The sequence below is a fragment of the Manis pentadactyla genome, chromosome 6, assembly GCF_030020395.1.
Source record: "Manis pentadactyla isolate mManPen7 chromosome 6, mManPen7.hap1, whole genome shotgun sequence".
NCBI lineage: Eukaryota > Metazoa > Chordata > Mammalia > Pholidota > Manidae > Manis > Manis pentadactyla.
In genome coordinates, this window is record NC_080024.1 from 121,661,837 (window position 1) to 121,688,934 (window position 27,098).

Below are 27,098 nucleotides of genomic sequence, written 5' to 3' on the forward strand. Positions count from 1 at the left end.
TTAAAAATAAGTTCAGAAACCCAAGATTTCTTTCTGCTTTTGACTAATCATTATTGCCCTCAAGGGTCAGAAATAAAGGGTATTCGGGGAAAATTCTTCCTAAGACACGGGAGAGGATGAAGGCACACCATGGTAAAATACCTGATGGCATGAAGGCTGACTCTTAGGGACAGCAAACTGTCATGGAGACCCTGCTTAGAAGCATGCAGAGAGACAGGGGGGTGACACCATTACCAGGACAGAAAGATCTCAGTGCAGGACACATGAACAGCTCCCCTCCCACCCTTCCGCAGCAGTGCCCACAGGATCACAGAGGGGACTCTGGGGCAAATGACCAACAATACACTACCTAATGCCTTGCTCTGTACTATGATTACATTGTGCATCTGTTGCAACAAGCTGGAAAAAGCAACAGACAGTCATGGCTGGAGAAAAAATTCTGTTGGAAGTCTTGGGACCATATTGATGTTTTTCAAGGTATCAGACTTTCTATAGGCGATAACAGTGTTTAAAGGAAAAGCCATGCAATTATGCAATCGTTCATTAAAATAAGTGGTATGCAGTTTATTCACAGATACAGTTCTCCATGGCAAGTGTGATAAGATAACGAGAAGGCTTAAAGGCCTTTGTAAGAGAACGGGAGGGACCTCATTCCAAATGCACCTCTCACCAGATGCAGGCTGGGAGCCCACATCCAGGCAAGGATAAACTCATCCCTGAAGGTACAGCAGCAATGATCCAGGACAGCATAAAAGGCTTTATTCATCTGGATCCTGGCATATTACTTTACAATTACCAAGAGAAAAAATTCATAAATTCCCAAGGTGAATTAAATTATATTCTGCTTCCATGGAGAAATGTTCATCCCAAGTTCAACAAAGAAGCAAGACCTACTATAAATAGAAAAACAGTCTAGAGTGAAGTTTTCATTAGGTAAATGCCTAACATTTGCTTTCTTGGAAGTAAATGAAAAGCACCTTTACTTTCACCATGAAGAGTTTCAAGATACACCACTACATGCAGCCCCAAATCCAAAGGAGAACTTCTCAGTAAAGTAAAAGCCAACAATCCCCTAGGTTCCCCGGGATTGATTTCTGCACAAAGCAGATTACCTGGTGTAAAATCTCTATGTCCAGCGGAGGTCCAAAGGGCACGTCAGATCCTGAGGGGTAGGGCTGGTAAGTGTGCGTGTTGGTGTGGGGGGCCTGGATGATAAGCTGCTCCGTGCGGAAGAAAGGCCCAAAGTGTGTGTCAAAGTACTCTTTTTCCAGGCGTGCCTGGCTGCTGGGGGCTGACCAGAGGTCAACGGGGTTGGTCGTGACCTGGACGAACACCAGGCCCGAGGAACACACAGCAATGAAGGCCAGGGAGAAGAAAATGATGCAGCCAGGGTTTCGGACGCAGAAAGAGCCCCAGTGTGTGAAGAGCCCCCTGAGACAGCCCTCAAATGCTGCACTAACCGGGTCACAGCAGGATGCCTCCCCTGGAAGAGCAGGAGAGGAAGGGAGGGTGGAGGTTAAGAGCCAAGCCGCTCCTGAAAGCCGAACAGGGAAAGCGTTAGCGACCCCAGCACACAGTGGAACTGCGCCCCAGCATGCGGTGGGACCGCGCCCCCACCGAGGGCCTGCACAGGGTCTCCCCAGGCCATCAGCTACCTGTCTGCTCAGGTAGCCGCCCTTCCTGCCTGCCACTGAGGGCCGCCATCCCTACCCCCCAGAGGAACAATGCTCACATGGCAAGCCTCTGAAAGGCAAAGTTCTCCAAGCACTCTGCCCAAAGCAGTTCCCAGCAACCTTTTCTGCTACTTCTGCCCTCACCCCAGTGACACAGCACCTCTGCAGCTCACCCCAGCCCCTAATTACTGTCTTGCTATTGTTACTTACTTGGTTCTGATCTGCCACCCTGACTAGATAGTAAATGCCACAAAGGCAAGGACCTGTCTTGATCACAGCTGTGTCCTTGACACAAGCAAAGAACCTCTCCCAGAACAGGGGCATAAATGTGTGCCGAGGAAATGAACGCTCGCATGCCAGCAAAATCCTAACCCTTAGTTCAGACAAACATACTTACCTTTGTCACCGGCATTTACAGAGAAAGCTATACTGCCACCAATGGAGGTGTACTCAGAGACAAAATACTGTTTTCTGAAAAATAAAAGCATGTAAGTACTGTCAGTGAACTTCTACAGCATGAGGCGTTCTTCTCACAGCCGCATTCCCCCATTAAAGGCTTCCTTCCTCATCCTGCTCTCCTCCCTATTGTCTTCTTTCCCGTAAGTTCCTTTACTCTGGGTCCCTCTGCCCACCAATCTCAGGAGAACATTTAAGAAGGCATTAGAACAAATAAAGGCTAATTTCACCTTGTAGCCCTCATTTACATTTAAAACTTTCAGGTCCTTTAAAAGCAGAGTAAACACTATATTGCTGTAGCAATGAGCACACCTGGTTTCTAAACACCGTTCTTTAATAAAAGGAGCCAGGGATCCCTGCAGAAGAGGTTGATGACAGGGCTGGGGCAGGGAAAATACAAGATGAGCCTGGAACATCTTGTGATTCCAGAAAATAAGAACGGGCTTGAGGAAGGTGGGGCATGTTAGAAAAAACACAGGAATCAACCAAAAGGTACTCCCATGGTTGAAACCAGAAAAATTTGAGCAACAAAATAAATTACAGTATTGGATAGAGCCCTCAAGAATTTAAAAAATTCCATGAGGTAAATATAATTGAATAAATAAGTAAGTAGGAGAGAGGGATATCTGTAAAGAGAAAGTGCAATTAGTCAACGCAGAAGGAACGAGGGAAACATGGTCACTATCAGGCAAACATCAGTAGTAACTGCTGAGAACAAGCCCCACGGATGGATGTTAAAACCAGCGGGTGACTGCGTGAGAAATAAGATATGGGCACAGCCTTAATGTGTCTCCCCTGGGATCTTTATCAACCCCAAAGGGAGACACAGTAACTTCACAGTGGAGAAACCCAGCAGACACCACCCTACCTGATCAAGGTCAGCACATCACTGGTAGAGACACTGAGATCATGCAGCCCTGACATGACACACTGAGAAGGACATCATTTCTGTGATACTCTTGTCAAAATCACGCAGCCTCAATGTAATAATGAGACAGTATCAGAGAAAGCCAAATAGAGGGATATTCTGCAAAATAACTAGTCAGTACTCATCCCGAGTGTCAAGGCCACAGAAGAAACAGAAAGACAGGAACTGTTGCAGATTAAAGCAGAAATGTAGAGCACGGAAAGTGAATGTGATATGGGATCCCACAACAGAAAGACAGCAGCAGAGGAAAAACTGGGGAAATCTGAATCAAAGCCGTGGTTTAGCTAATATTTTACCAATGTTACTTTCGTGGTTTTGATAATTGTATTCTATGGGGGATGTAGGTTGTAATATTCAGGGAAGTTGGTAAAGGTTATGTATAAGCTCTGCTATTTTTGCACCTTTTGGTAAGACTAAAATTATTTCAAAATAAAAAGTTAAAAAACATACAATTCTAAATTAAGATGCATTTCTCTAAAAGGACTATAGGACTGCATTCATAATTAGAATTGAATCAGATTTGGCTTCTAAGACTTTTTGTTGGAAGGATGGGTGGTTAATGCATTGCATGGTGCTTTAAATCACTCATCATTTTGAATAAATCAGTAAAACCAACCTCAAATGTTCAAATGTCTCAACAGGCCTTTGAATGTTCACTAGTTGGAGGACAAAAGTAATTCATGGAGTGGCATTAATGCAGCTGTTTGTTTCCTGGTCTAATTAATGAAGGCATGCCAAGTGAAAGTTAGAAATGCTTCTAATAATTTGGCTTCTTGCCCTGGAGGAAATGGGCAAATTTCCTTACCTGTACAAAGCTTACCTGTAGCACCACATGGCAAAAAATGCCCCAAAAAACACTAACAAAAATGACATGTAGGTGATCCACATGATGACATACATGGCGTCCAGGCCCAGGATTCTCCAGGGGACAGAAGGGACCGGGGGCTGTGGCTTGGGGCCACAAACCACCGAGCAGTCCTGGCAGCTGCATGGCCCCGTGACCTCGTCCACAGATTTGTCACAGCCCTTGGTGGCATTGTTCATGGGTTCCATCCCATGGACTGAAAAATCTGCAGGGAGGATTATGTTGAATGAATATCTCAATTAAAAAAATTAGTTTGCATTAAATTATACTTAAGCCCAATGATAAGCATATTGAAATCTATATGACACCACCAGAAGAGTAAAAGACTAGATGTTTCTGACTAATCAAATGATTTTGCTGGTTAGTCCTGTAAAGTTTTAAGTTACCTCAAATAACTCTGGGCAAAGGGTTTGTTCTTGAGACCTGAGTACACCACATTCCCAGGGGAAGCCCTCAACTGTGCCTTATCTCCACTGAGGAGCTAGTCTAATATGAGTGTAGAGCTCCTGAAAAGGAGTGCAGAGCTCCTGAAAAGGCCTCTTTAACACTTTTCAGTCTTTTTATAAAACAAAACAGAACAAAAATCATCTCACTCTTTCAGTTAACCAGGGGTGGGATAAATGCTCTAGTTACCTCTCTCAGTGGAGGCAAAATCCAGGAACTAGTCACCTGAATTTATTTTCCTATCACAGATTATGGATCCAAACTTGGGAGGCTTTAACCCCACCTGAAAAAATGGGTGTGATGGTGAAAGGGGCCTGGCCGTTGTCCTTGTTGAACATGTACTCAATCCAGTTGGTGGCATTGCAGGCGTCGGCGTCCTTCCCACACAGGAGTCCCAGGGCTCTAACGTTACTTGAGGGGGCTTCCACATCCCGGCAGGCATTGTACATGGCTAGCAGAAGAATAAGGGAAAAGACTGAAATGCCATGCTCCTTTAATTCCCCTGGCGGGATCTTACCAAAGTGGCTCCGAGATGAACTCTGAAATCCATCTGCTCTGCAATCAGGAGCCACGGGGCTGAAATGCAGAGCAGTAAACGCTAAGGGCAGGAATGAAAATCACCCCTGAAACTGGCTTATCCCCCAGCAAGTAATATCCCAGGCCAGATTCCAAGTAAATCAGATGTAATAAGCAGACAGGAAAGGCTTAAGTCCTCCTCCTGCATTGCTTACAACAGCCTGGAGAAGTATTCCTCCCACTGCAGAAAGAGCTGCACTAAGGCTGAAGGAGGAGAAGCTGAGAATCGCAGTGCCCACAAAGTCAGTGAAGTTGGTTCCAGAAAACTTCGGCAGCCAGAAATTACAGTTAGAGGACTAAGGAATTTACAGGAGAACACACCAGTGTTAAAGCAGAGGTCATGTGCGAATGAACCTAACTACTTTCTTTTTTGTTTTTTTTTATCCTTCAAAAATATATCACACTAAACAGAGATAATGCCAGTGACATTTTGCACCTAAGACAGCAGTAGGAACAGGTCCTATATTACTAGTTATATGCCAGTTCCTGCTTATCAGAAACTTCCCCCAGCTTTAAGGAGATACTTTATAAATTCATTGTGCTTTGCTTCACTTTTGAAAGACAGTATAGCTGAAGTGATAGTTTTCTTTAGAAATGTAATTATTCCATTGCCTTCTGGTCTCTATGATTGCTGTTAAGAAAATCCCCAAGTGCTATTCTTCTAAAGTGATTTATATCTTTTTTTCCACTTGCTTTTAAGATACCTGTCTTGGGAGTTTTATAGTTTTCCTAAGTTCTATTTAGGAATGTATTTACTTTTTTTTTTCTAAACAGCTTATTAAGATAAAATTTACATACCATATTATTTAATGTTAATGTTACAGTTTAATGAATTTTAGCCTATTCACAGGTATATGCAACCATCACCACAATTTTAGAACATTTTCATCACCTTTAAAGAAGAAACTCAAGTATGTTTAGTTTTGTAAGAAACTGCCAGAACATCTTCCAAAGTGGCCTCAGCACTTGGCATTCCCATCAGCAACAGATGGGGGTTCCTGATGCCCTCCATTCTCACCAGCGTTGGGTGGTGTCAGTGTTCTCGGTTTGGGCCATTCTAATGGGTGTGGAGTGTCAGTTTAATTGGAATTCCCTAATGACATATGATATTAAGCATTTTTTCATATGCTTGTTTGCCATCCATGCTTTTTTAAGAAAGTATTCAGGGTCTTTTGTACATTTTTCAGTTGGGTTGTTTTCTTATTGCTGTGTTTTAAGAGTTCCTCATACATTTGGAGTAATCAATCCTACATAAGATGTCTTCTGCAAATATTTTCTTCCTGTTTGTGCTTGTCTTCTCATTCTCTGGATGTTTCCAATTTTTCACAATCACAAAAGTACTAAGTGAACAATCTTACAAGGTTCTCTCTGTTTAGAGTTTAGAGTTTCTCTGAGGCAGCCATTTGTGAGTGGAATTTCTGGGATGAGGGTATATTTTTTCAACTCTACCAGTTATTGCAAAATTGCTTTCCAAATGGTTTTCAAACGCTCCCACCAACTTATGGTCACCGGCAGTTAAGTATATTAAACCTCCCTATTGCTCCACATCCTCACCAAATCTTAGAATTGAACACTTTTTTAATTTGCGCCAATCTGATGTGTGGAAGTTTGAATCTGCATTTCCCTGAATGCTCTATATAGTCATCGTATTTACAAATCTTCTCATTTACGGTTTCTGTTTTTCCTCTCTTGCCTAGAAAACCCTTAAAGTCCTAAAGACAGTATCTATGTTTACTTCTGAAAATTTCCAATGTTAGGATTTTTAATCTATTTTTTAATATGATATGCAAAAATTTAAAAATAATCAATTTTCTCACTCCATTTATTAACTAGCCCATCCTTTCCTGTAATGAATTGTAACAACATAAGTGTTAACTGTTACATACTTTGCACATGCATGGTTCTGTTTCTAACAGAATATTTCTGTCCATTCAGACAGGCTGTCTTTTATGTCACACCTTTTGGAAGCTTTATTACTAGTAACAAAAACTTATTTTTTGTTGCTCTGGTGATTGGGAACTTTTTCTATTTTCTTTTTTACATTCTTAAATCATTACAATTAAATTTGGATATTGCTGTCATAGTCAACAACTTTGCCAAATTCTTATTCTTTTCATTTATAGGTTGTTCTTGGGTATATTCTTTATTTAGCTATAATCTGCTGTTTATCTCTTAGTCCATTTAAATGACTGCTTTTCACTAATAGGTCCAATTGGTTCTGTTTCTAATCTGTTCACTATTTTTCCCTAGTGTTAGAATTCTTTGATTTCAGTCATTTTCAACAAACATATGGTCTTTTCCAGACTGTTCTATGACTCCTAGTTGCTGGGATTCTAGTTGCTAGTTGCTGCTCACTTTCCCCTAAAGGTGACCTGTTCCTTCTTAGTCACAATCTCCTCTCTTCTGCCAACTAGTTTTACCCCCCAACTCCTCTCCTCAATTCTGCAGTAATGAAGTTAAACAATTCTTGTTGACTGCAACCAAAGTTACAATCATTTTTACAGAAGTAAACTTGCACATGCTAAAAATTTCCATGTGGGAACTTAGAAAGGAGTTAGAAAGGAGTTAAAGCAAATACTTTAAGGAGATTGTTTTATAGACCATAGCTCAACAACTCCCAAATGATGCTAGTGGAACTAAAAGTTGTCATTTTTACACACAGCTGACAGGACAACAAAAACGAACAACTTGATTCACTGTCCTGATACCAATTGTGAAAGAAGAGTAATTAGAAGATTTCTTACCATTGGCAAAACTCTCTCCAACATAGTACTGTAATTCTTTCACATTTGTTTTCGTCTGGTTTGTAACAGGATCAACATAATCTTCAGTTGCTGTAACATTCAGAAACTGACTTTGTTGAGGGCTACATGTCAGCTCACAAAACAGGTTCATTAGGTTATAAAAACAGGACGGACATCTAAAGGAAGAGCAAATTATATTTTCTATGATCTCAAAGATAATAGGGCAAACAAAAAGATGATTTAAAATAGACAAAGAATATTTAACATTTATTGCAAGGTGACAAATGAATTACAAGGACATATTAAACCTGGCAGTTCTAAACCTACAGCCTCATGTTAAATGAAGACACTTCTCTAAAAAAAGTGCCCTAATTACTACTTGCCGGGAGCCATGCTACTCAAGCTGTGTAGCAAAGTTCAGGCTGGAGGAAGACCCCCACAAATCAGGGGCCTTTGCAGCTGGCTCCCTCTATTACCCACTTTGATTTTGTTATTTTCCATTATACTATTAGCTTTGTTTTTACTTGCATTGTTGCCAAAGACTAAGCTAACCTTTGCTAAGCAGCACGGAAAAGATGAGAACATAAACTTCCCAAAAGCTTTTCAGGACAGTGCTCCTGAAGAATAGAACATGCAGGGGCCAAATGGCGATCGTAGCATAAAGTACCGAAACCTGCTGTTAGTTAGTGAAACATTGACCACCCCATTTCCACCTAGAATGCCCCCCTTGTTTACAATGCTAGTGAAACTAGTGATTGAAAGTTTTATAGATATAGAGTCATGAGAAAATATTGAATAGAATAACCCTGTTGACACTTAATTAATCATCTCATGTTTTCTTCCCTTTACTACTTCTATAGTTTGTTTTTCTTCTTTCCTAATCACAGCCCTTTACTAGAATTTGTGCCTCATATGTGAAATTAACAAGTACCATATTCCAGGAAGTAAAGATACCTCAAAAACAAGTGCTGGGCATAGAAGCCATGAAGCATAAATCTGCAAAGAAGTGAAAAACTAACCTTTTCAAAGAATATTACTTCTCTCTCATTTACCAGCTTTACATCTCCCTGTATGGCCCCGTAAGATGGCTGGTTAGCCAGAGACGGGTAAGATTCCTCAAGGGAGGAACAACCTAAGACAGGCACAGTCGCAGGGGGGCCATCAGGTGAGAAAAAGGGGGCCAACAGAGGTGAGGCTTAGAACCTCACCCCCCCAGTTTTGAGAGAAATCTTCTACACCTGTGGATGTTTTGTTGCTCTTGTTGAGCTTGGATTAAGACCTGGTCTGTAGGCACAAATTTGATCATCTACACCTGCCTTCTTACAGTTCTAAATCATGCTTTCTATCTATATCTTGCATTTACCTACTACATTAACATTTTATTAGATTCACATATAAAGTATAAAAATCAAATGAATAATCATACATCATATTTGACTTGTTTACAGTTTAAAGTTTGTAGTTAAAACAGAAACAGTTTCTATGATATGAATGCTCTTGCATTGTTCACCATGTAAGAACTTGTTTAGTCTCTGCAGTAGTGGAGTCATAGAAACCTGTGTAGCATATGTAAGGGAGATTTTGGTATCCACACAGAAGAAAGAAATGTAGATAAGAAGGAGAAATTTAGTTTGCTGCCTACTGTGCCCTATAAAGGGGTATAAAGTGAAGATATGAGTTTATGATTTTAGATTGATTATAAATTTATTAAAGCCTCTAAGAATATTTTTGTGGGAAAGAATCCTAGCTAACTGTGGCACTAAGTGACCTGTACTTCACCCTGAGCTGATAGACTCCATAGTCACTGTTACATACTGCACGCTCCTATGGTCACATGCACTTCTTAGAAACTGCATTGCATAGAAACGTAAAATACAATAGAGTACATGTTGACAGGAAAAGTTTTGGTCAAGGAACAGAAAAACAATCACCTGTTTAACTCTTGACCAACCATGAATAGATTAGAAAGTTAAAGAAAGAAAAAAGCTTGCCTATACTTATTAACCAACTGCCTATACTAATTAATCATCAGAAAAATAAAAAATAATCATATCCTTGTGCAAAATGGTATAAATAAAGCTGTCATCGACACTTTGTCGAGAGACCACCTCCATCTGACTCTGTGTCCTGTCTCTCCACACGCCGACTCCGTCTCATCCTTTTGGGCTTCACACCCCCCCGCTGGAGCTGAACTCCAGCAAGTACTTCTTGTTGTCCAGGTATAATTTCAAAGAGAGAAAAATGCTTCTCTGAATTCTGCAATTTTTAATTTAAAGACATGTTTTCTTTGTCTTGAAGGTTAAGGGAATTAGGGACATTACGGTGACAATTCTGATTAAGAAGAAAAATGGGAAAAAAATGACATTTACGTTAGAATTTTAATTTTATAACCTAGAGAAGGGTTCTCTTCCAAGCTCCAGATAATCCCTAGGCCCTCTTGAAACAAGAGGATTTCCTGCGACCTGGGATGATAGAACAGACAGCAGTGGTCTCTGGCTGCTTCAGGAGCACATGGGTTCTAATGAGAACTGTAAGCTGTCTGCTGTCCTACAGGTTCTAAGTTTAGCCTCCTAATGTTGACTTGTTACGCAGCAAGAGAACTCCCTCTCCTCTGTGGTTCACTGTTATCTGCAGAAGCCACTGCTTTGTTAGACTTGCATTCTCTCAATACAACCAGTTAAGACTGTTCTCTACTCTGATCCAGTCCAAGCAAGCACACTCAACATAGGAAGGACAGTGTAAGTATGGCCCCAGCCTTCAAAGCCTCTGGTCTCGTGAAGGTGCAGACACCCACACTGACTCTCTTTCAGGAGTTCTATGTTTTATGGCGACAAAAACAGGAACAATTACACAATTCTAACAAACTTACCTGTGGAATGCAGTTTTCCATCATTGTCCATGAATTATAAACCTATCCCCATATTATTACACTTAATCTCCACAATCATCAATTTTGACAGCTGCATAATGTTCCACATATTGGCATTTTATTATTTAACATTGACAATATGGGAAAAACTTAGTAATCTTTTGCTGTTTATGGCCATAAGGCTTCTCCAGGAGTAGGTGCTAAATTTTTTTATGTATTTTGAGTGAATGATGGCTCTAATACAGCTCTATCCATTAGCCCTCTACAGGACACACTTGCCCGAGTAGATTCTCAACTTTCGATCTACTGTTATATTGCAATGTTGTCCTGAAAGAACAATTTAGGGATGGTTTTCCACTCTGTATTGCCAATTTAAACTTCTGGAAAGAGGCAGGGTTTCCATAGTGGACACCGACTGTCCTATCCCCCCCCATGAAGGCTTCATTGTCCTTCCCATCCACATTTATCAGGGGTAAGTGTGAAACATTCAGAAAGATATTACAATGTGCTGATCTATAGACCACCACCAGCTTGCCTCCTGCACGTGTGAGAACTGCGGGGTAAGCTGAGAAAACATCTGGCATGCAGCCCTTTTCCTACCCTGTCATGGAGAACAGACTGGACTGCAAACTAATTCTGACGAAACCAGCAAACTATGCTAGAATGAGCTTGGTGCCATTTACCAACGGCCAGCTGGACTGAGGACTGGGGCTCTAGCACATCGTGTCACCACAGGAAGAGAGAACTGTGCGCACCCCAGGGAAGGTCAGGAGAGGGAGGTGATGCAGAGGACTGTAGGGATGCAGGTCTCCTGTCAAGGATATGAGTAGGGACCACCAGGAACTGCTCCTCCCTAGGCCACAGTGCCAATGCCCTTTGGGATGAAGGCATCTCAGAGGAAACCCAGGTACCAACTCCGAATGGAACTAGGAAAAGAACTATCTGAGAATTTTTACTTCATCAGAAATGATTCTTTATTTCTGAGAAGTCATAAGATTGCTTTCCATAAAATATAACAAGAACTTTTTAAAGGAAATCAGAATGTTACTAGTTCATGAGTACCTTAAACCCACTTTTTCTGTTTGCCTGAGGGTCATCCTACCTGGACAGAAACTGTAGCGGGAGCTGTAGGCTATCTTTCAGTGTCCGAAGCTGCTGAACATCACAACAGAGACTGACATTGCCAAAGAAGAATCCTGGACAGAGTTCCTTTTGGGTGAAAAAGCATGCATATCAGAATTGCATTGTTAAATAAGGATAAATATTCCTCAGTGAAATAGGTATTCTTTTCATATAATACTTTTTAGGAACACAAGGGAAGGACACACATTTGCAAAGTTCTTATAGAATTCTTTTAAAAGGATATCAATTTTACTACTAATAAACTAGGGATTCACAAAGTATAAGTAGAGACAGTTCAACTTTTTTCTTGTTTGGAAACTCTCTTCCCTTGACACATCATTTTACCTCTTCACAGGATTTTTAGCTTTAATCTTCAACAGAATGCTATTTACTATTTCCATGAGTCACTCCAGTGAAAATCAAATGCCTTCACTAATTCCGGTGAAAGAGCAAGTCTAGGAGACCTGCTATTTATGTCAACTTGATTTTAGATACTGAAGCCTCTAAAACCAGTCTTTTCAACTTGATTTTTCCCGTTCTTTTCTATTATCCCTGTGTATCAGGGATGGTCAAAGAAACAGAACAGAGTCCTGGTAGCAGCCAAAGATCACAGGCTCTTGATGGAAAATGGAGGAATCACCACAATGAGCAGAGGACAAGGGAGTCATAGTCCCTTAACAGCCCATCCATTCGGGTCCTGAAATCTAGGAACAAAAAACTAACTTCTAATATATTTTGAAGAAGCTGCAAGGAAGAACATCTGAGGTACAAAGGTCAGTCCCTAACTATAACCTGCCATTAGAACTTTATGAGAAAGGCATTAAGTCAGCCCAGAAAATTAAGCCTCTGTGGTTATGTTATCTTCTCTGCCTTTATGTGCTACAGGTAAGAGTGTGGGATAAGATTTAAGACCATTTGTTCCACATACAACCTCCCCCCAGTTCCCACCCAATGATAGTAAGGTATAATTACAGAGGATCTCTGATTAGCATTTTGTGTTCCCAATATCCAAAATAATGAACTCACCTGCACTAAGTAATATCCGTCCTCCAGCAATGGTTTTGGTGGCCCAGAATATTTGCAATTGTACCTCTTATCTCCACTTGCAATTCCACACTCTCCATACCAAACACAGGACTGTGAAAACACCTACAGAAAGTCAACACAAAACTCAGCAGGTCAGGGCCTCAAGGGTAAAACAAACTTGAGCAGCACAAAGTACCCACTCAACCTTCCAATGTTATCTGCAAAGTGAAGTAACAGCAAGGGACATCTGAAAAGTATTAATTAAAATAGACCAAAAGCCCAAACTGGACTTGCCAAGTAAGTCAGTGAAGTAGGTAATAGAAATTAGTTATTTACATGATTTCTACTTCCTGCCAGTTTGTGGATAAGAGGAAGCTAGTTCCATGTAAGAATCACTAAGAATCAGTGTAGAGGGAAGAAAGCAAGATGGTGTGGGTTTGCAATTACTAGGGCAGTAAAATTTGTGTACATCTGCATAAGGAACTATGTGTTCTAAATAATGAAAGACGTTTCCATTAATTTAGGTTAATTAATATCAGCACATTATTAATAACATGAAGAACAAAACCACAAGGACCAAGAGACCCGAAGGAAGAAGGAACAAGAATGAACACCAGGTCCCTGAGATTTAAGCAGAAAGCAAGCAATGTGTGAACCTTAAAGAAAACCACCTCAGCAATTTTAAAAGAAAAATTTCAAATCTCTTATGTAAAGACTTCTCAAGAGCCACTCATTGCCCACATGGGAGTCACAAGGCTGCCAGAAACTTGGAGAGGGAAGGAAGGTGCAGTGTGAGTCATCACATTAGTGACAGCCACGGAGCTCCACCAAGCTGGCCAGGGCGGCAGGCTCGCAGTTTTGCAATCGTCAGTCCCACAGAGAAACAGGGTTATCAAGAAGCAACCATGGCTCCCAAGATACTGGTGGAAAAGCCCTTAAAAAAAAAAAATGCACAGAACCAACAGTGAATTCTCTCCAGTGGCACAGACAGATGACTCGCATGTAGGCAAGGAGCTAAATCGGTTCATGTTGGCCCCTAGTCAAGACACAAATCTCATCACAGACCCCAAGCCCTATAAAAGCATTAAAGAGAAAACAGGCAAATGACTGGGGTGTATGGTGGAGGAATCTAAAGGTCAGTATGACTTATCTCTGAACGCATCCTTTAGATACTTTAAAACAGAAATTATGACTTACCCTATCTTGATTTGTTCAAAGTCACGTGTTAAGGCCACAAGGGAGGGAAATTATACAAAGGAGGAAGTGACAAGTATTCAACAAAGTTACATGCCAAACCTTTGGAAGAAGTTGCAAAATGCCACCACCATTTTTATATAAAAAGAATCACAATTATTTCCATAAATCTTGGGATTATAAGATTCGAATGTATGCTTCCTCCAAAACTTGGGGTTTCCAACTAAAAGGTCATTATTCATTTACTGAAGTTTGACAAGGCAAAAAAGCTGACCATGGAGGTGGCTGTAACTGCAGATATGACATGTAATTTAAATACAAGGCGTCCCTCCCTAGATGTCACAGGATTCTCAGCTGACCAACAGGGCCAGCAGGCCCGGGCTCCTGAGCCTCCACTGGGACCTCCACCACCACTTTCCCTTCCACATTTTTGGCCTCACCTCTGGGTTCGTCCCTCACCTGCTCCTGCCTGAAATAGCTGCGGCAATCTCATTCTCCCTCTCATGAAACCACCCCAATTTCTTTCCAGCTGCACTTCCAGCTGTCTGCTGGATGACCCCAGGTGCTCTACATGAAAACAGTCTTTTCTCCAAGGCCAACCCCACTTCCTTGCGTTTCAAGTGCCAGGTGCTTTCCAGCTGGCCTCCAGGAGAGGCTCTCCAGTGCTGTCCCCGCACTACTCTCCTGTCACCACCCCCCCAGCCAAACCTCAGCAATGTCCCCAGGCACAGCTGTCACTTGGCTCTTCCTCAACCACGGCTCCACAGTGTCCTGATGCTCAGAGACCTACACCACCCTTCCCACTGCCTGCGAGATGAACTCCAGGTGCCTCGCCTGGCTCTGCCGTGCACTCTCACCTACCCATATGTCCCTTCCAACTCACACCAAGTGGGACTTGCCTGCCTCTGCACTGTTCATGCCTGCCAGCTTCCCTCCCCTATACTCACTACACCCCTCACTCCCTATCAAGGCCACTCTGCAACCTCTACCTCGCCCCTGGGCCTCCTGATGTGCCCAAACACAGCCCTCCCTCCCTGAGCTCCATCACACCTGCTTCCATGAGGAATCGCTGCCACCACACCCAGTGGCCAGACACTGGCTAGTGTGCCCCTATTATCTCTGTTAACCATAGACTCAATCTGTGAGGCCATTTTACAGGTGAGGAAACTGAGGGTCACACAGGCAAAGCGGCTCATTTGGGATCACATCTAAGAAATGGCAGAGCCAGACCCCACCTGAGGCCTGGCTGGCTCCGCAGGTCAGGTGCACCTTAGGATCTCTGGTATGTTAGGGCACACATGTTGACACCAGACCAAGGGGACACTGTGCAGTTAAGGGCTCATGCACAGGTCACATGCTTCCTTTCTAAGCAAAGCATCTGATTTCTGAAAGTAAGGTGTCTAGCTGGAAGTTGCCTTTACTGTGATAAAAGAACACCAGGTGCTGATTTCATATCACTAATATTTCACCTGGGGAAGGAAGTATTATGCCCAATAATTAAATAAAACCCACCGATGTTTGAGGTCTGCCAGGGACAAAAGTGTACCTGATTAAAGGTAAGCTCAGTTCTGGGATGGATGTTGGTGATGGCCACACAAAAGTGTGATACACTAATGTCACTGAATTGTACACTTAAAAATGGTCAATGGTATGTTGTGTTTTGACAAAATATGAGCTCAGATGCTCCTCACCATGTAAGAGCAAAGCCCCATGGCAAAGACTAGAGAGCACTCCCTCAGTTAACATGAGATTAAACAGCGAAGAGTGACTATCAAAGACTGTGGGCCCGAGTGCTCCATGACATACCCAGAGTCTCTGGTAACGGGTCTTGTTAAAGCTCTGCTGAAGCATGGGGGTGTGGTGGGGTAGGGGGTGGCGGCAAGTCTAAAGAATGACAACTGACGATTCTTCACAGCTTATCTTGTGGTCACGGACCAGTCTTACAGAATTAGTCAGAACCACAAGAACTATCTTATTTGAGCATTTAAAGTGCTTTAATTCCTAAATTCCCAACTCCTAAAATGTTAAAAAGAAATGACTGTAGATTTTATTTTAATTACAGAACCAATACCGGCTCGCCACAAATATTCAAATGGCACAGGTACATATGGAGTACACTGACAGCTCCCCCTCACCTCTCCGCCTCCCACCCCATTTCTCAGATTTCACCAACACTATCGTATTAGATCTGGGTCTTCCAGGCTTTCGATTGCTCCTTGCAGGCAAACCTGTAGAGATGAATACACACAAATGCACACGAGTGCAGTAACTTTTCAAGAGCCTTTGCAAAGATAAATCTTGACTTCCCTCCACCAACTGTGTCCTGGCTCTAACTGAACTGCCTGTGACTGTATTGATCTGGGTCCCAAGGCCACCTCTTTGTCTCCGGCCCCACTGTTTTCTCCACAGGTTTCAATCCTCCCTTCTGACAAGTCTCTCCCAACTCAATGCCTCCACTGAATGTAACCCTGCCTCCTCCCACCTGGTTCCAGCCGGTGCAACCCTGCCCAGGGGAGCTGTCCTGGAGCAGGTGGCCGGTGTCCAGGGACATCCATCCTCACTGCTCTTAGCTGTGTTCTGCACCCAGAGCTCTGGAGACCTGAGCGCTGTTTCTGTCACTTATACTCCACAAGCTCCCATGTGGATCCACCAGGACAGAGGTGGATAAATTTCCCTTGGAGGGCCAGATAGTAAAGATTGTAGGCTTGCGGGCCATTCAGTTTCTGTGATAAATACTCAACTTTACCTGGTGTAGCTCAAAAGCAACCACAGCCAATAGGTAATAGTGGGTGTAGGCGTGTCCCAAGAAAACTAATCACAACAGCAAGCTCTGGCTGGGCCCTACCTTGCTAGCTTCTGCCCTAGATCAAGCAGAATTCTACTTATGAGAATTGCAAAGTTGTGTATATGGGGATAGGCTGCAAAAGAATTTTCTTGCCTTTGTTTCATTTCCCTCCTAAGACCATAAAATCCTGAAGGGCAGAGGCCAGTTGTTAAACGTCCTCTGAAATAACCATCAACTCACCATGAGTTGAAGGAGTTTGACTAGATTATGTAGCTCAGAATGAAAACTACTGGTTGTTTTGGCTTTAACCCGGAATTTAAATTTAACCTAGTAGTTACAAGGCTAGACTGTCTCTACTTTCAAAGGTTAGGTCATATGGATAATTCATAACGTGCTCCAGTTCTAATTACTGGGTAGATGACTGCATAGGAAAGCTTCTTTCAGTAGTAATAAGAATCGTTCAGGAAAGGTTAAAAAAAGAAAAAAAAAACAGCCCCTTGTGCTTTATGTCAGCATCTACAGCAATTGCTAACCCTACCACCAGAGCCCCAGGGCAGCCCACCTTACCACATGGCACAGCTCTGGGCCTCAGGAACAGCGTCCTGCACCCCAGGCTGCCTGTAGTGAATCCTGCAGAAGTATTAACTCCTATCCCAGGGCTGACTTGACACCAATTGGGCGCCAGGCACAATGTTAAGCAATTTCTCCCCCATTGCTTCATTTACTTCTCAGACACCCTATGGAGGAGTACCATAGCATCTTACTAAGGCTCGAGAGAAGATACTGAGGTCCCATGGTTCATAAGTAACAAAACCAGTAACAGGAATCAAGATTTTGAGCGCCAAGTTAGGCATTCTCCCTCCTAATCTCCAGCCCCAGCCCCAAGCTGCTGCACTGCTTCTACTGCAGCTCAGTTTGTACACAGATGAATCCTCTGATTCTGACAAGTCCCCAGAGATTAGTATACTAATACTCTTAGTATTAGACATTTCTGAACTCCAGCACCCGCAAGTTTAAAAACCAATTCAAAAGCCACAAGACTAAAACAAAACCATGAAAAGTGGGTGGGAGTGTATCCTGCTGCAGGTTTTTTCCTATGGAATATTCACACAGTGTTGCAATTGAACAACAGGTCAGGCCGGTAGGCTACATCCATCCTGATTTATCACTGGCTTTTGAAGATGTCACCCTGGAGCTGGGAACATGCCTTCAATGAGATGGCTTATTGGCCAAGTGGAAGATCTGCTGAACACCCACTCAACTTAGCTTGCTAAATAGGAATACCTGGTAGCAATATTTTGAATTTCAATAAATTAAAGCATATAAGTCAGAGGACAGTGGCTCAAGCTCCCTGCCCGCCATTTACTAGCTATGTGACCTTGAGACAGCTTTGAGCCGTAATCTGTAAAACAAGAAAAATAGCATCACACCTATCTTAAAGGGGTTCTATGAGGTTAAACCAAGATCAGATGTGTCCAGCAATGGAGTACTATGCAAAAAATAGGCAACTCTCCTTTCTTTAGTTTCTTGTAGTCATTGTACAATGCCATTTTTTAACAACTTTGAGACAACTTACATACCATAAAATTCATCCTTTAAGTACACAGTTGAATGATTTTTATTAACAATTTTAATAGCAAGTTTTTAGTAATTTTTCCCCTATTTTCTCCAGGTTTCTTCTTGTCCACCTAGTAAGTATTAATTCATTTTCTAAAGGTCACCTCAAGAATGGACTCCCCATAACATTTTGTCCCTACCTTTATTTGAGCCCACTTTGCATTGCACTGTAATTTATATATACACCCTCTGTCCCAACAACTATGAACATGACAGGGATAGAAATGAATATTTACACAGTACTTTACAGTTTACAGACTGCCTTCTTAAAAGTTAGTTGTTTTTTTAATCTACTTCTATATCCTACACTCCGCCCAGAGCAACCATTTTATATTTATGAAATTAGGGAATGACAGTAATTTGAGTTCCTCTGTGGCCTAAAGGAGAATAGTAAGATAAAAGAACAAATTTAAAGCTTCTCTCTCAAATCCCCCAAAGGCATACTTGCATCAGAGGGAGGTGGAGGAGCTGGCAGTGGAGGAGGTGGTGGTGGTGGTGGTGGCAGTGGTGGTGGTGTGTGTGTGCACCTATGTTTTCTTGCCAAAACAAACATTCCAAAGACTGAAAATAAGAGGCAGTCCAAGCAAGGAAAATTTGGTGGACCACAGCTGGTCATTGATAATCACACCCAGAAACCAACAGCAAATCTAATTCTGATCTCCACTAGCCTCTGAATCTTACCACCTCACCTAAACCCACAAAGGCCCGATGGTTTGGCAATTCAGCAGAGTAAAAGAGCCCTGGCCATACTGGAGATGGAAAAAACATAGTTTCTGCCCTCAAGGTGCTTGCACTCTATTAGTTCAATTCAAACAATATTTCTCTACCTTTCCACAAGCACCCTGAGAAGCATGCATCATTGTCTCTGTGATTTTCCAGAGGAGACTGAGGCTCTGAAGGGAATACTGGCTACCCAAGGTCACTCTCGCGAGAGGAAGAGTCAAGGCCCACATCCAGGTCTATCACCTCAGTCATTTGCCAGGGAATAAATAATGCTGTGGCAGTTTAAACAAAGACTTAAGACTTCAGAAGAGGGAAGGCATTCCAGCTGGGGCAACAGGGTAACAAACGTTAGGGATAATGTGGCATTTGGACTGGGCCGTGGAAGACAGGCAGAGCTCTGAGACCAAGCAGCTCATTTGGCCGGAGAGCTGACGCCCTTCACAGAGCTGCAGGTGACAGGCAGAAAGGGGCGCCTGAGGTCAGATGAGAGACGGTGACCCAGAATTCCACAGTAGGTAATGTGTGACCCTTAAAACACCCGTAGAAGCATCCCTTATGGGTGGAGTGGAGGGTGGGGAAGGGGTCCGCAGGGAAGAAAGGGGGTTTTTGTCTTCCTGACCAGAGGGAGTCTTTGTTCTGGGTAATATGACAAACAGTGAAGGAATACAAAGACCTATTCAGATAGTTCTTTTCTTTCTGCCCACTCACTAAAATAAAAAACCTCCTTTTCCCTTGATTATCTACGTAAGATATGATCACAATATCGGTCAAGGAGCAGGAGAGACTGGGAAAGATTACCCACAGTAGCTCCAGTTTCAGGTTTTTCTTCAATGCTCTCAGGTTGTTAAACCATTCCTGATCTCCTCAGGAAAAGCCATTTTAATGGCCGAATTCCTACCCAGACCTCTTTGTGTTACAAGTTCCTACAGAAAAAGCTTTTAAAAGTTAGGAGAAATATATACTATTTCTCAAAACTGCACACATTATTTGGATGACCACCAGGTTTCAAAATCATGCTGTCTAGAATGTTATTTCATCATCTGTGAAAATTAAAAATTAAGAAAAGCAAAAATCCCCCCAAAATGTATTTTAGACCTTACAAATCTGTGACAACTTTATTAGTGCTCAGGCTGAATGGAGAAGAGCTATCATTGATAACAATTCTACAAACAGACTGACACTCCCCAGTCTGTTCAGGTGTACTCAAAGTCTCTGAAGGTAGGAAGGAGTTAATTTGTAAAACCACAATGGGAGTATTTCCAGTTAAAGTTTACAGCCCTTCCCAAGGCTTCCAGGTATTTCGCAAGAGCCCCAGGGCCAAACTTTGACATACTGCAAGAATCCCAGGGAGAGAGGCACTCCCTGGCCACTAGTCTTGGAAACTACCTTGAGGGAAAAGGATTCCAGGGATAAGTTAAAGCTACTTAACAGTGTGAAGCCTGCCTATTAGATACTGACCTAAAACTCAAGGGAAATCGAGTAACTTCTTTTAAAAGCACACAACTGCTACTATTTCTTGAGTTTTTACTACATTGATGAGGTCTCTCCATATGTTATGTTACTTAATAACCCCGTAACACTATGAGATACTGTTTGTCTTCAGAAAAAACTGAGGCTTAAAAGAATAAGGTTCTCAAAGCCACAGAGCTAGTGAGTGGTCTACCCACTGATCCCACTCTAAACCATCTCTGATTTCTTTCCTCTGCCTCCCTCCCAACCAGGCACTAGATGTGGGCTCTTCACAAGCCCACACTGCTAGGGTCCCCCACCCCCGCCCATGTACACATATGGGAGGAGGGAGCCGACGCTCTTCTCCTGGCTTTGGGGCGCTTCCTGGGTCAGCATCACCTATCCACTTCTAGGACTACCCAAAAGTTCAAGGAGAGGTTTCTCTAGTCCCTTATCTGTCCCCCTCTGTGATTCACTACCCCTCATTACTGACATGCCTTGAACGGGTGGAAGGACACAGATCCCCAGAGTCTCACTCTTCCACCCCGACCTGGTTTAATAAGCCCTGTATCCTTTGACATCCCCCCCACCCACTGACCCTCACAGTTCTAGAAAACTGTAAACACAACAGTGAGTCTAGCTAAAGTTTTGTCAATTTTGTTTATCTTTTCAAAGAACCAGCCCTTCCTTTCACTGATCTTTTTAGCCTCTAGGTCATTTGTTTCTGCTCTGATCTTCATTACTGACTTTCTTCCACTAATTTTTGGGCTTTGCTCTTCTCTTTCTGGTTCCTTTTGGTGTAAAGTTAGACTGTCAGAGATTTTTCTTGTTTCTTGAGGTAGACCTGTATTGCTATGGCTTCCCTTTTAGAACCTCTTGTGGTGCATCCCACAGATTTTGGTATGTTGAGTTTCTAATTTAGTTTGTCTCTAAGTGCTTTCTGATTTCTCCTTTGATTTCTTAGATGACCCAGTTGTGAAGTAGCATGTTTTTTAACCAACATTTTTGTGGTCTTCCCCATTTTCTTCTTGTAATTAATTCCCAGTTTCATACCACTGTGGTGAGAAAAGATGCTTGATATGATTTTAATTTTCCTAAAATTATTGAGACCAGTTTTGTGGCTCAATATGTGATCTGTCCCGGACAATGTTCCATATGCACTTGAGAAGAATGTGTATTCTACTATTTTTGGATGAAATGTTCCATGCATACCCATTAACTCTATCTAGTCTATTATGCTATTTAAGGATGAAGTTTCCTCATTTATTTTTTTGTCTAGATGATCTATCCATTGATGAAAGTGGGGTATTAAAGACTAATATTACTTTGCTTTCTATTTCTCTCTTTATATATTTTGGTGCTCCTAGATTGCATACATATATATTTATAAATATTACATATACTTGCTAGATTGATATCTTTATCATTAGGTAATGCCCCTTTTTGTCTTTTATTACAGTCTGTTTTAAAGTCTATTTTGTATGATATGAGTACAGTTACTCCAGCTTTCTCATATTTATTTGAATGGAATATCTTTTTCCATCCCTTCACTTTCAGTCTGTGACTAGCTAAGAAAGAGAGAATGGAATCAAAATCAGAAATGAAAGAGAAGTTACAACCGGTACTACAGAAATCCAAAGACTCATAGAGACTACTATGAACAATTATACACCAACAAGCTGGACAACCTAGAACAAATGGATAAATTCCTAGAAACAGACAATCTTCCAAGACTGAATCATGAAGAAATAGAAAGTCTGAATAGACCAATTACTACTAAAAAGACTGAAACAGCAATCCAAACCCTTCCAACAAACAGTTCAGAACCAGATAGCTTCACTGCCAAATTCTACCAAACATTCAAAGATGTTTAAACCTATCCTTCTCAAACACTTCCTAAAAATTTTAAGAGGAAAAGCTTCCAAATACATTTTACAAGGCCAGCATTGCCTTGGTACCAAAACCAGGAAAGGGCATCACATACAAAAAAAAGAAAGGAAAAGAAAAGAAAATTAAGGCCAATATCTCTAATGAACACAGATGCAATAATTCTCAACAAAATATTAGCAAACCAAATCCAACAACATATTAAAAGCATTATACACCATAATCAAGTGGGATTTATTCAAGGGATGTGAGAATAGTTCACCACAAGTAAATCAACATGATACATTACATTAACAAAATGAAAGATAATAATTATAATCATCTCAATAGATGCAGAAAAAGCATTTTAAAAAATTCAACATCCATTTATGATAAAAACTCTCAATGACATGGCCATAGAGGAGGAATGTACCTCAACATAACAAAGGCCATGTATGATAATCCTACAGCTAACATCATACTCAATAGTAAAAAGTTGAAAACTTTCCTCTAAGAACAGGATGCCCACTCTCACCACTTTCTATTCTATATAGAACTAGAAGTTCTAGCCACAGCAATTGGGCAAGAAAAAGAAATAAAAGGCACCCAAACTGGGAAGGAAGAAGTCTGTCACTATTTGCAAATGACATGATACTATATACAGAAAACCCTAAAGTCTCCACCATAAAACTGTTACATCTAATAAATGAATTCAGTCAAGTTACAGGACATAAAATTAATGTACAGAAATCTGTGGAGTTTGTATACACTAATAACAAAATATCAGAAAGAGAAATTAAGAAAACAATCCTCTTCAATTACATCAAAGAGAATAAAATACCTAGGAATAAATTTAATTACAGTGAAAGACATGCACCCTGAAAACCATAAAACCTGATGAAAGAAATTGAAGATGACACAAATAAATAGAAAGCTATCCCATGCTCATGGATAGGAAGAATTAATATTGGTAAAATGTCCATACTAGCCAAAGCAATTTACAGATTCAATACAATACCTATCAAAAAACCAATGGCATACTTCATAGAGATAGAACAAATAAGTCTAAACTTTGTATGGAACCACAAAAGATCCCAAAAAGCCAAAGCAATCTTGAGAAAGAAGAACAAAGTTGGAGATATAAAACTGTAGGTATCATACTTCCTGATTTCAAACTATACTACAAAGCTACAGTAATAAAAAATAGTATAGTTTTGGTACAAAATAGGCATACAGAAATCAATGGAATAGAACTGAGAGCCCAGAAACAAACCCACACATATATGGACAGTCTACAATAAAGGAGCCAAGAACATTCAGAAAGGATAGTCTCTTCAATAACTGGTGTTAAGAAAATTGGACAGCTGTAGACAAAAGAATTAAACTAGACCACTATCTTATACCATGCACCAAAATTAACTCAAATTAAAGACTTTAATGTAAGCCCTGAAACCATAGAAATTCCTACAAGAAAACAGGTGTTAAGCTCCTGACATCAATCATTGACATTTTTGTGGATCTCACTCCAAGGCAAAGGAAACAAAAACAAAAATAAATGAGACTACATCAAACTAAAAAGCTTCTAAATAGCAAATGAAACCATCATCAAAACAAAAAAGCAACCTACTAAATGGGAGAAGTTTATGTCTGATAAGGGGTTAACATCCAAAATATTTAAAGAACCCATACAACTCAACAAGAATACAACCTGATTTTTAAAAATGGGTAGAAATAGACATTTCTCCAAAGAAGATACACAGATGGCAACAGCACATGGAAAAATTGTTAACATTACTAATTATTTGGAAAATGCAAGTCAAAATCACACCTATTAGAATGGTTGTGGTTTGTAAAACTGCAGTATTTCCAGAACCTCTAGTATGGCCTTAGTGCATTTCCATATCAATAGGTGTTTCCAAGGGGTGGAGAGAAGTAGTCCATCTCCACATTAATAGATGATTACAAAAGGGGCAGAAGGCAGTGGGCACCTGGACTGGAGAGGTATTTTGGGGGTCCTTTTGCAGCCAGGTCGCAAAAGACACAGGCAAACAGAAGTAGAAGACTGCTTGTAGGCAATAAACTAGTTTCTCCCACTTTATTTCTCCCTTTGATTGATTCAGGCTTCAAAGGTTATTTGCCCCCCATGAGGAATATATTCCCCACCCCACCCCCCAGTCCCCGCATCCCCCACCAGAGTTACAATGGTTATCATAAAAAAGACAAGAAATAACAAGTGTTGGTAATGATGTGGAGAAAAGGAACTCTCCTATGCTGTCAATGGGATTGTAAATCAGTGCAGCCCTTATGGAAAACAGTATGGAGGTTTCTTAAACAAGACTATAACTACCATATGAACAGCTATTCCACTTCTCGGTACTTATCCAAAGAATATGAAAGAATTGAAAGAATATGATTAAAAAAAGAATATGAAAACACTAATTCAAAAAGATATATGCACCTCTATGTTCACTGCAGCATTAGTTACAATAGCCATGATTCAGAGACAACTTTAGTATCCATGGATAGATGAATGGAAAAAGATGTAGCATAGTTATACAACGGAATACCACTCAGCCATAAAAAGGAAAGAAAATCCTGCCATTGTGACAACGTGAATGGACCTTAAGAGTATGACACTAAGTGAAGTCAGAGAAAGACAAATCCTGTATGATTTCACTCATATGTGAAATCAAAACAAAGAAAAACAAAATAACAAACAAAAACCAATTCATAGATTTAGAGAACAGACTAGTGGTTACCCAGAAGGGAAGGAAATTGGGGCAGGGGTGAGAAATGGGGGAAGGGAGTCAACTGTATGGTGAGGATGGTAACTAGACTTGTGGTGGTGATCACACTGTAAACAGATACTGAATTATAAAGCTGTCCATATATATCTACCTACCTACCTATCTATGAGTGAGGCACTCAGGCCCAAGGCTACTAAGCCAAGGAAAAGGCGAGCTGGGAGTTAGGACGCCCAGGGGTCAGGATGTGTAGTTGTTCCAGGGCCCACCCTGTAGCTACTTAGTATTGTGACAAGGGTAAATCAGTTACCCCTGGCGGGCTTCAGTTTCCACAAACAGAAAAGGGAGTTAATAAGAGGGAGCTTGCACTCTCTAGAAGACCAAGCTGACTAATGTCAAGTACTTATTAGGACTGTTCCAATTTTTTGTTGTTTAGTAGTGTAGTTATTATCTGTCAACATAGAATGATGTTATGGAATTACCGAATGTATTCTCAATGCTTTCATCCCAGTGACAAAAATTTACATTACGATTAGGATTTGTGCCTTTTTATCCCCTTCACCTGTTTCACCCACCCAAGCCAACCCTCCCCCATTATAAGTACGAGTCACTTCTCGGTGTCTATGAGCCCGAGGACTGTTCCAATTTGGTGCTTGACGAATTGTTTGCTTTCTTTATCACCCCTCCCACACCACCCTTAAGGACAGAGGAAACAGTGTATCTTCTAAAGGAATTTGTAAAGAGTTCGTAAGCAAATAGTATATATATATTTTTTTGGAAAAAGGTTAATTAAGATCTCTTCTTTCTCCACCCACTCACCTCCTTCCCTGGGATCCCACACCTTTTATAAACCTAGAAATTAGGTGCCCACAGCTGACAAGCTCAAAACAGGTCAAACAAGCAGCTCCCAGTTGCCACCCCCTTACAGACCAGAGAAAAGTGCGTGGCGGGAGAAAGAAACCCGAGAGGTTGGGTGAGACCTCCGGGGCTCCACCGTGAGACAAACTGCCCCGGGCCGGCTGGACCCGCGCCGGAGAACGGGCGCCCGAGCCGCGGCGCCGCCCTCCCCGACCGGCGGTCCCCACGTCCCCGAAAGCGCGGCCGGGTCGCCGGCGGCCGCTCACCTGCACTGGACACAGCAGCAGCAGCAGGAGGCCGAGGGCCGGGCCGTGCGCGCTCATGCTGCCACGGCGCGGGGCTACGACGTCGGCGGGACTTGACTCTCTGGCCTCGGAGTTCCTGGCGGGCTCCGGACGCCGCGCGGGATGAGGGAGAGAAGGAGAAAGCGCCGGTGGCTGGCGGCGGGCTGTGGGCGCAGGTCCGGAAGGAAGAGAGCACCACCGGCACCGCCCCTTGTGGGCGGGCTCAGGTCTGGGGCGGGGCTGGCGGCGCGGCACTGGGGACGGCGGCTTGGGACCGGGGATTCCAAAACTTGGCTGCTGACCTTTTGAAATCCGGCCTGGGAATATTTCTGGAGTTGTACTCAAAGTGTGTGGTTTTAGTGCTTTAATTCTTTTCTCTTCTTTCTGTCTTTGCTGGGCTGGAGACCGTGGGCGAGGTGTCAGCAAATGGGAGTGCTTGGAGACTGCTTTCCCAACTAAGACCCCACTCCTCTGCGGAATATGTGTTTATCTCGGTCGCGATTAGCACCGCAAGTTCTTCCACACCAGGGACTCGAAGGGACCCGAGCCCGGGTACTTCAGCGAAGCCGGGGCGGGGCCGCGCGGTGGCCTGACAGTGTGGCGATCCGAGAGGCGAGGGGCGGGCACGGTGGGCGGAGCCTCCGAGGCGGCCAATCTCGGGTTTCGTCCGCTCGCCTGGCTCGGGAGAGCGTTGGAGCTGCGCCACCTGCTGGGAGGAGACGGCCCCGCCGCCTCCCAGGAGAAGTTTGACCCAGAGGAAGGACCAAAGTCCATTTTTAAGCTCCACGTGAACTCAGGCAACGCAAAGATAGAGAAGCATTTTCGTTTTTGAGACCTCCACTTGTTAATATCTCTTTTGGTCCTGCACTTATTTT

General features: G+C 42.2%; 1 protein-coding gene across 1 annotated transcript in view; it reads right to left on the bottom strand.

Annotated features, from left to right (window-relative positions):
• Nucleotides 1–26,406, bottom strand: part of NPC1 (NPC intracellular cholesterol transporter 1) — a 51,225-nt gene extending 24,819 nt beyond the window's left edge. Inside the window, exons 1-8 of the mRNA XM_057504092.1 lie at nucleotides 26,206–26,406; nucleotides 12,704–12,826; nucleotides 11,658–11,764; nucleotides 7,687–7,862; nucleotides 4,650–4,817; nucleotides 3,878–4,127; nucleotides 2,071–2,144; nucleotides 1,113–1,483 (exon numbers count right to left, since the gene is read on the bottom strand). Of these exons, the coding sequence (XP_057360075.1) occupies nucleotides 1,113–1,483; nucleotides 2,071–2,144; nucleotides 3,878–4,127; nucleotides 4,650–4,817; nucleotides 7,687–7,862; nucleotides 11,658–11,764; nucleotides 12,704–12,826; nucleotides 26,206–26,262 (1,326 nt within the window). The 5' untranslated portion in view covers nucleotides 26,263–26,406. The remainder of the gene's footprint in view (nucleotides 1–1,112; nucleotides 1,484–2,070; nucleotides 2,145–3,877; nucleotides 4,128–4,649; nucleotides 4,818–7,686; nucleotides 7,863–11,657; nucleotides 11,765–12,703; nucleotides 12,827–26,205) is intronic.
• Nucleotides 26,407–27,098: the final 692 nt, after the last annotated feature.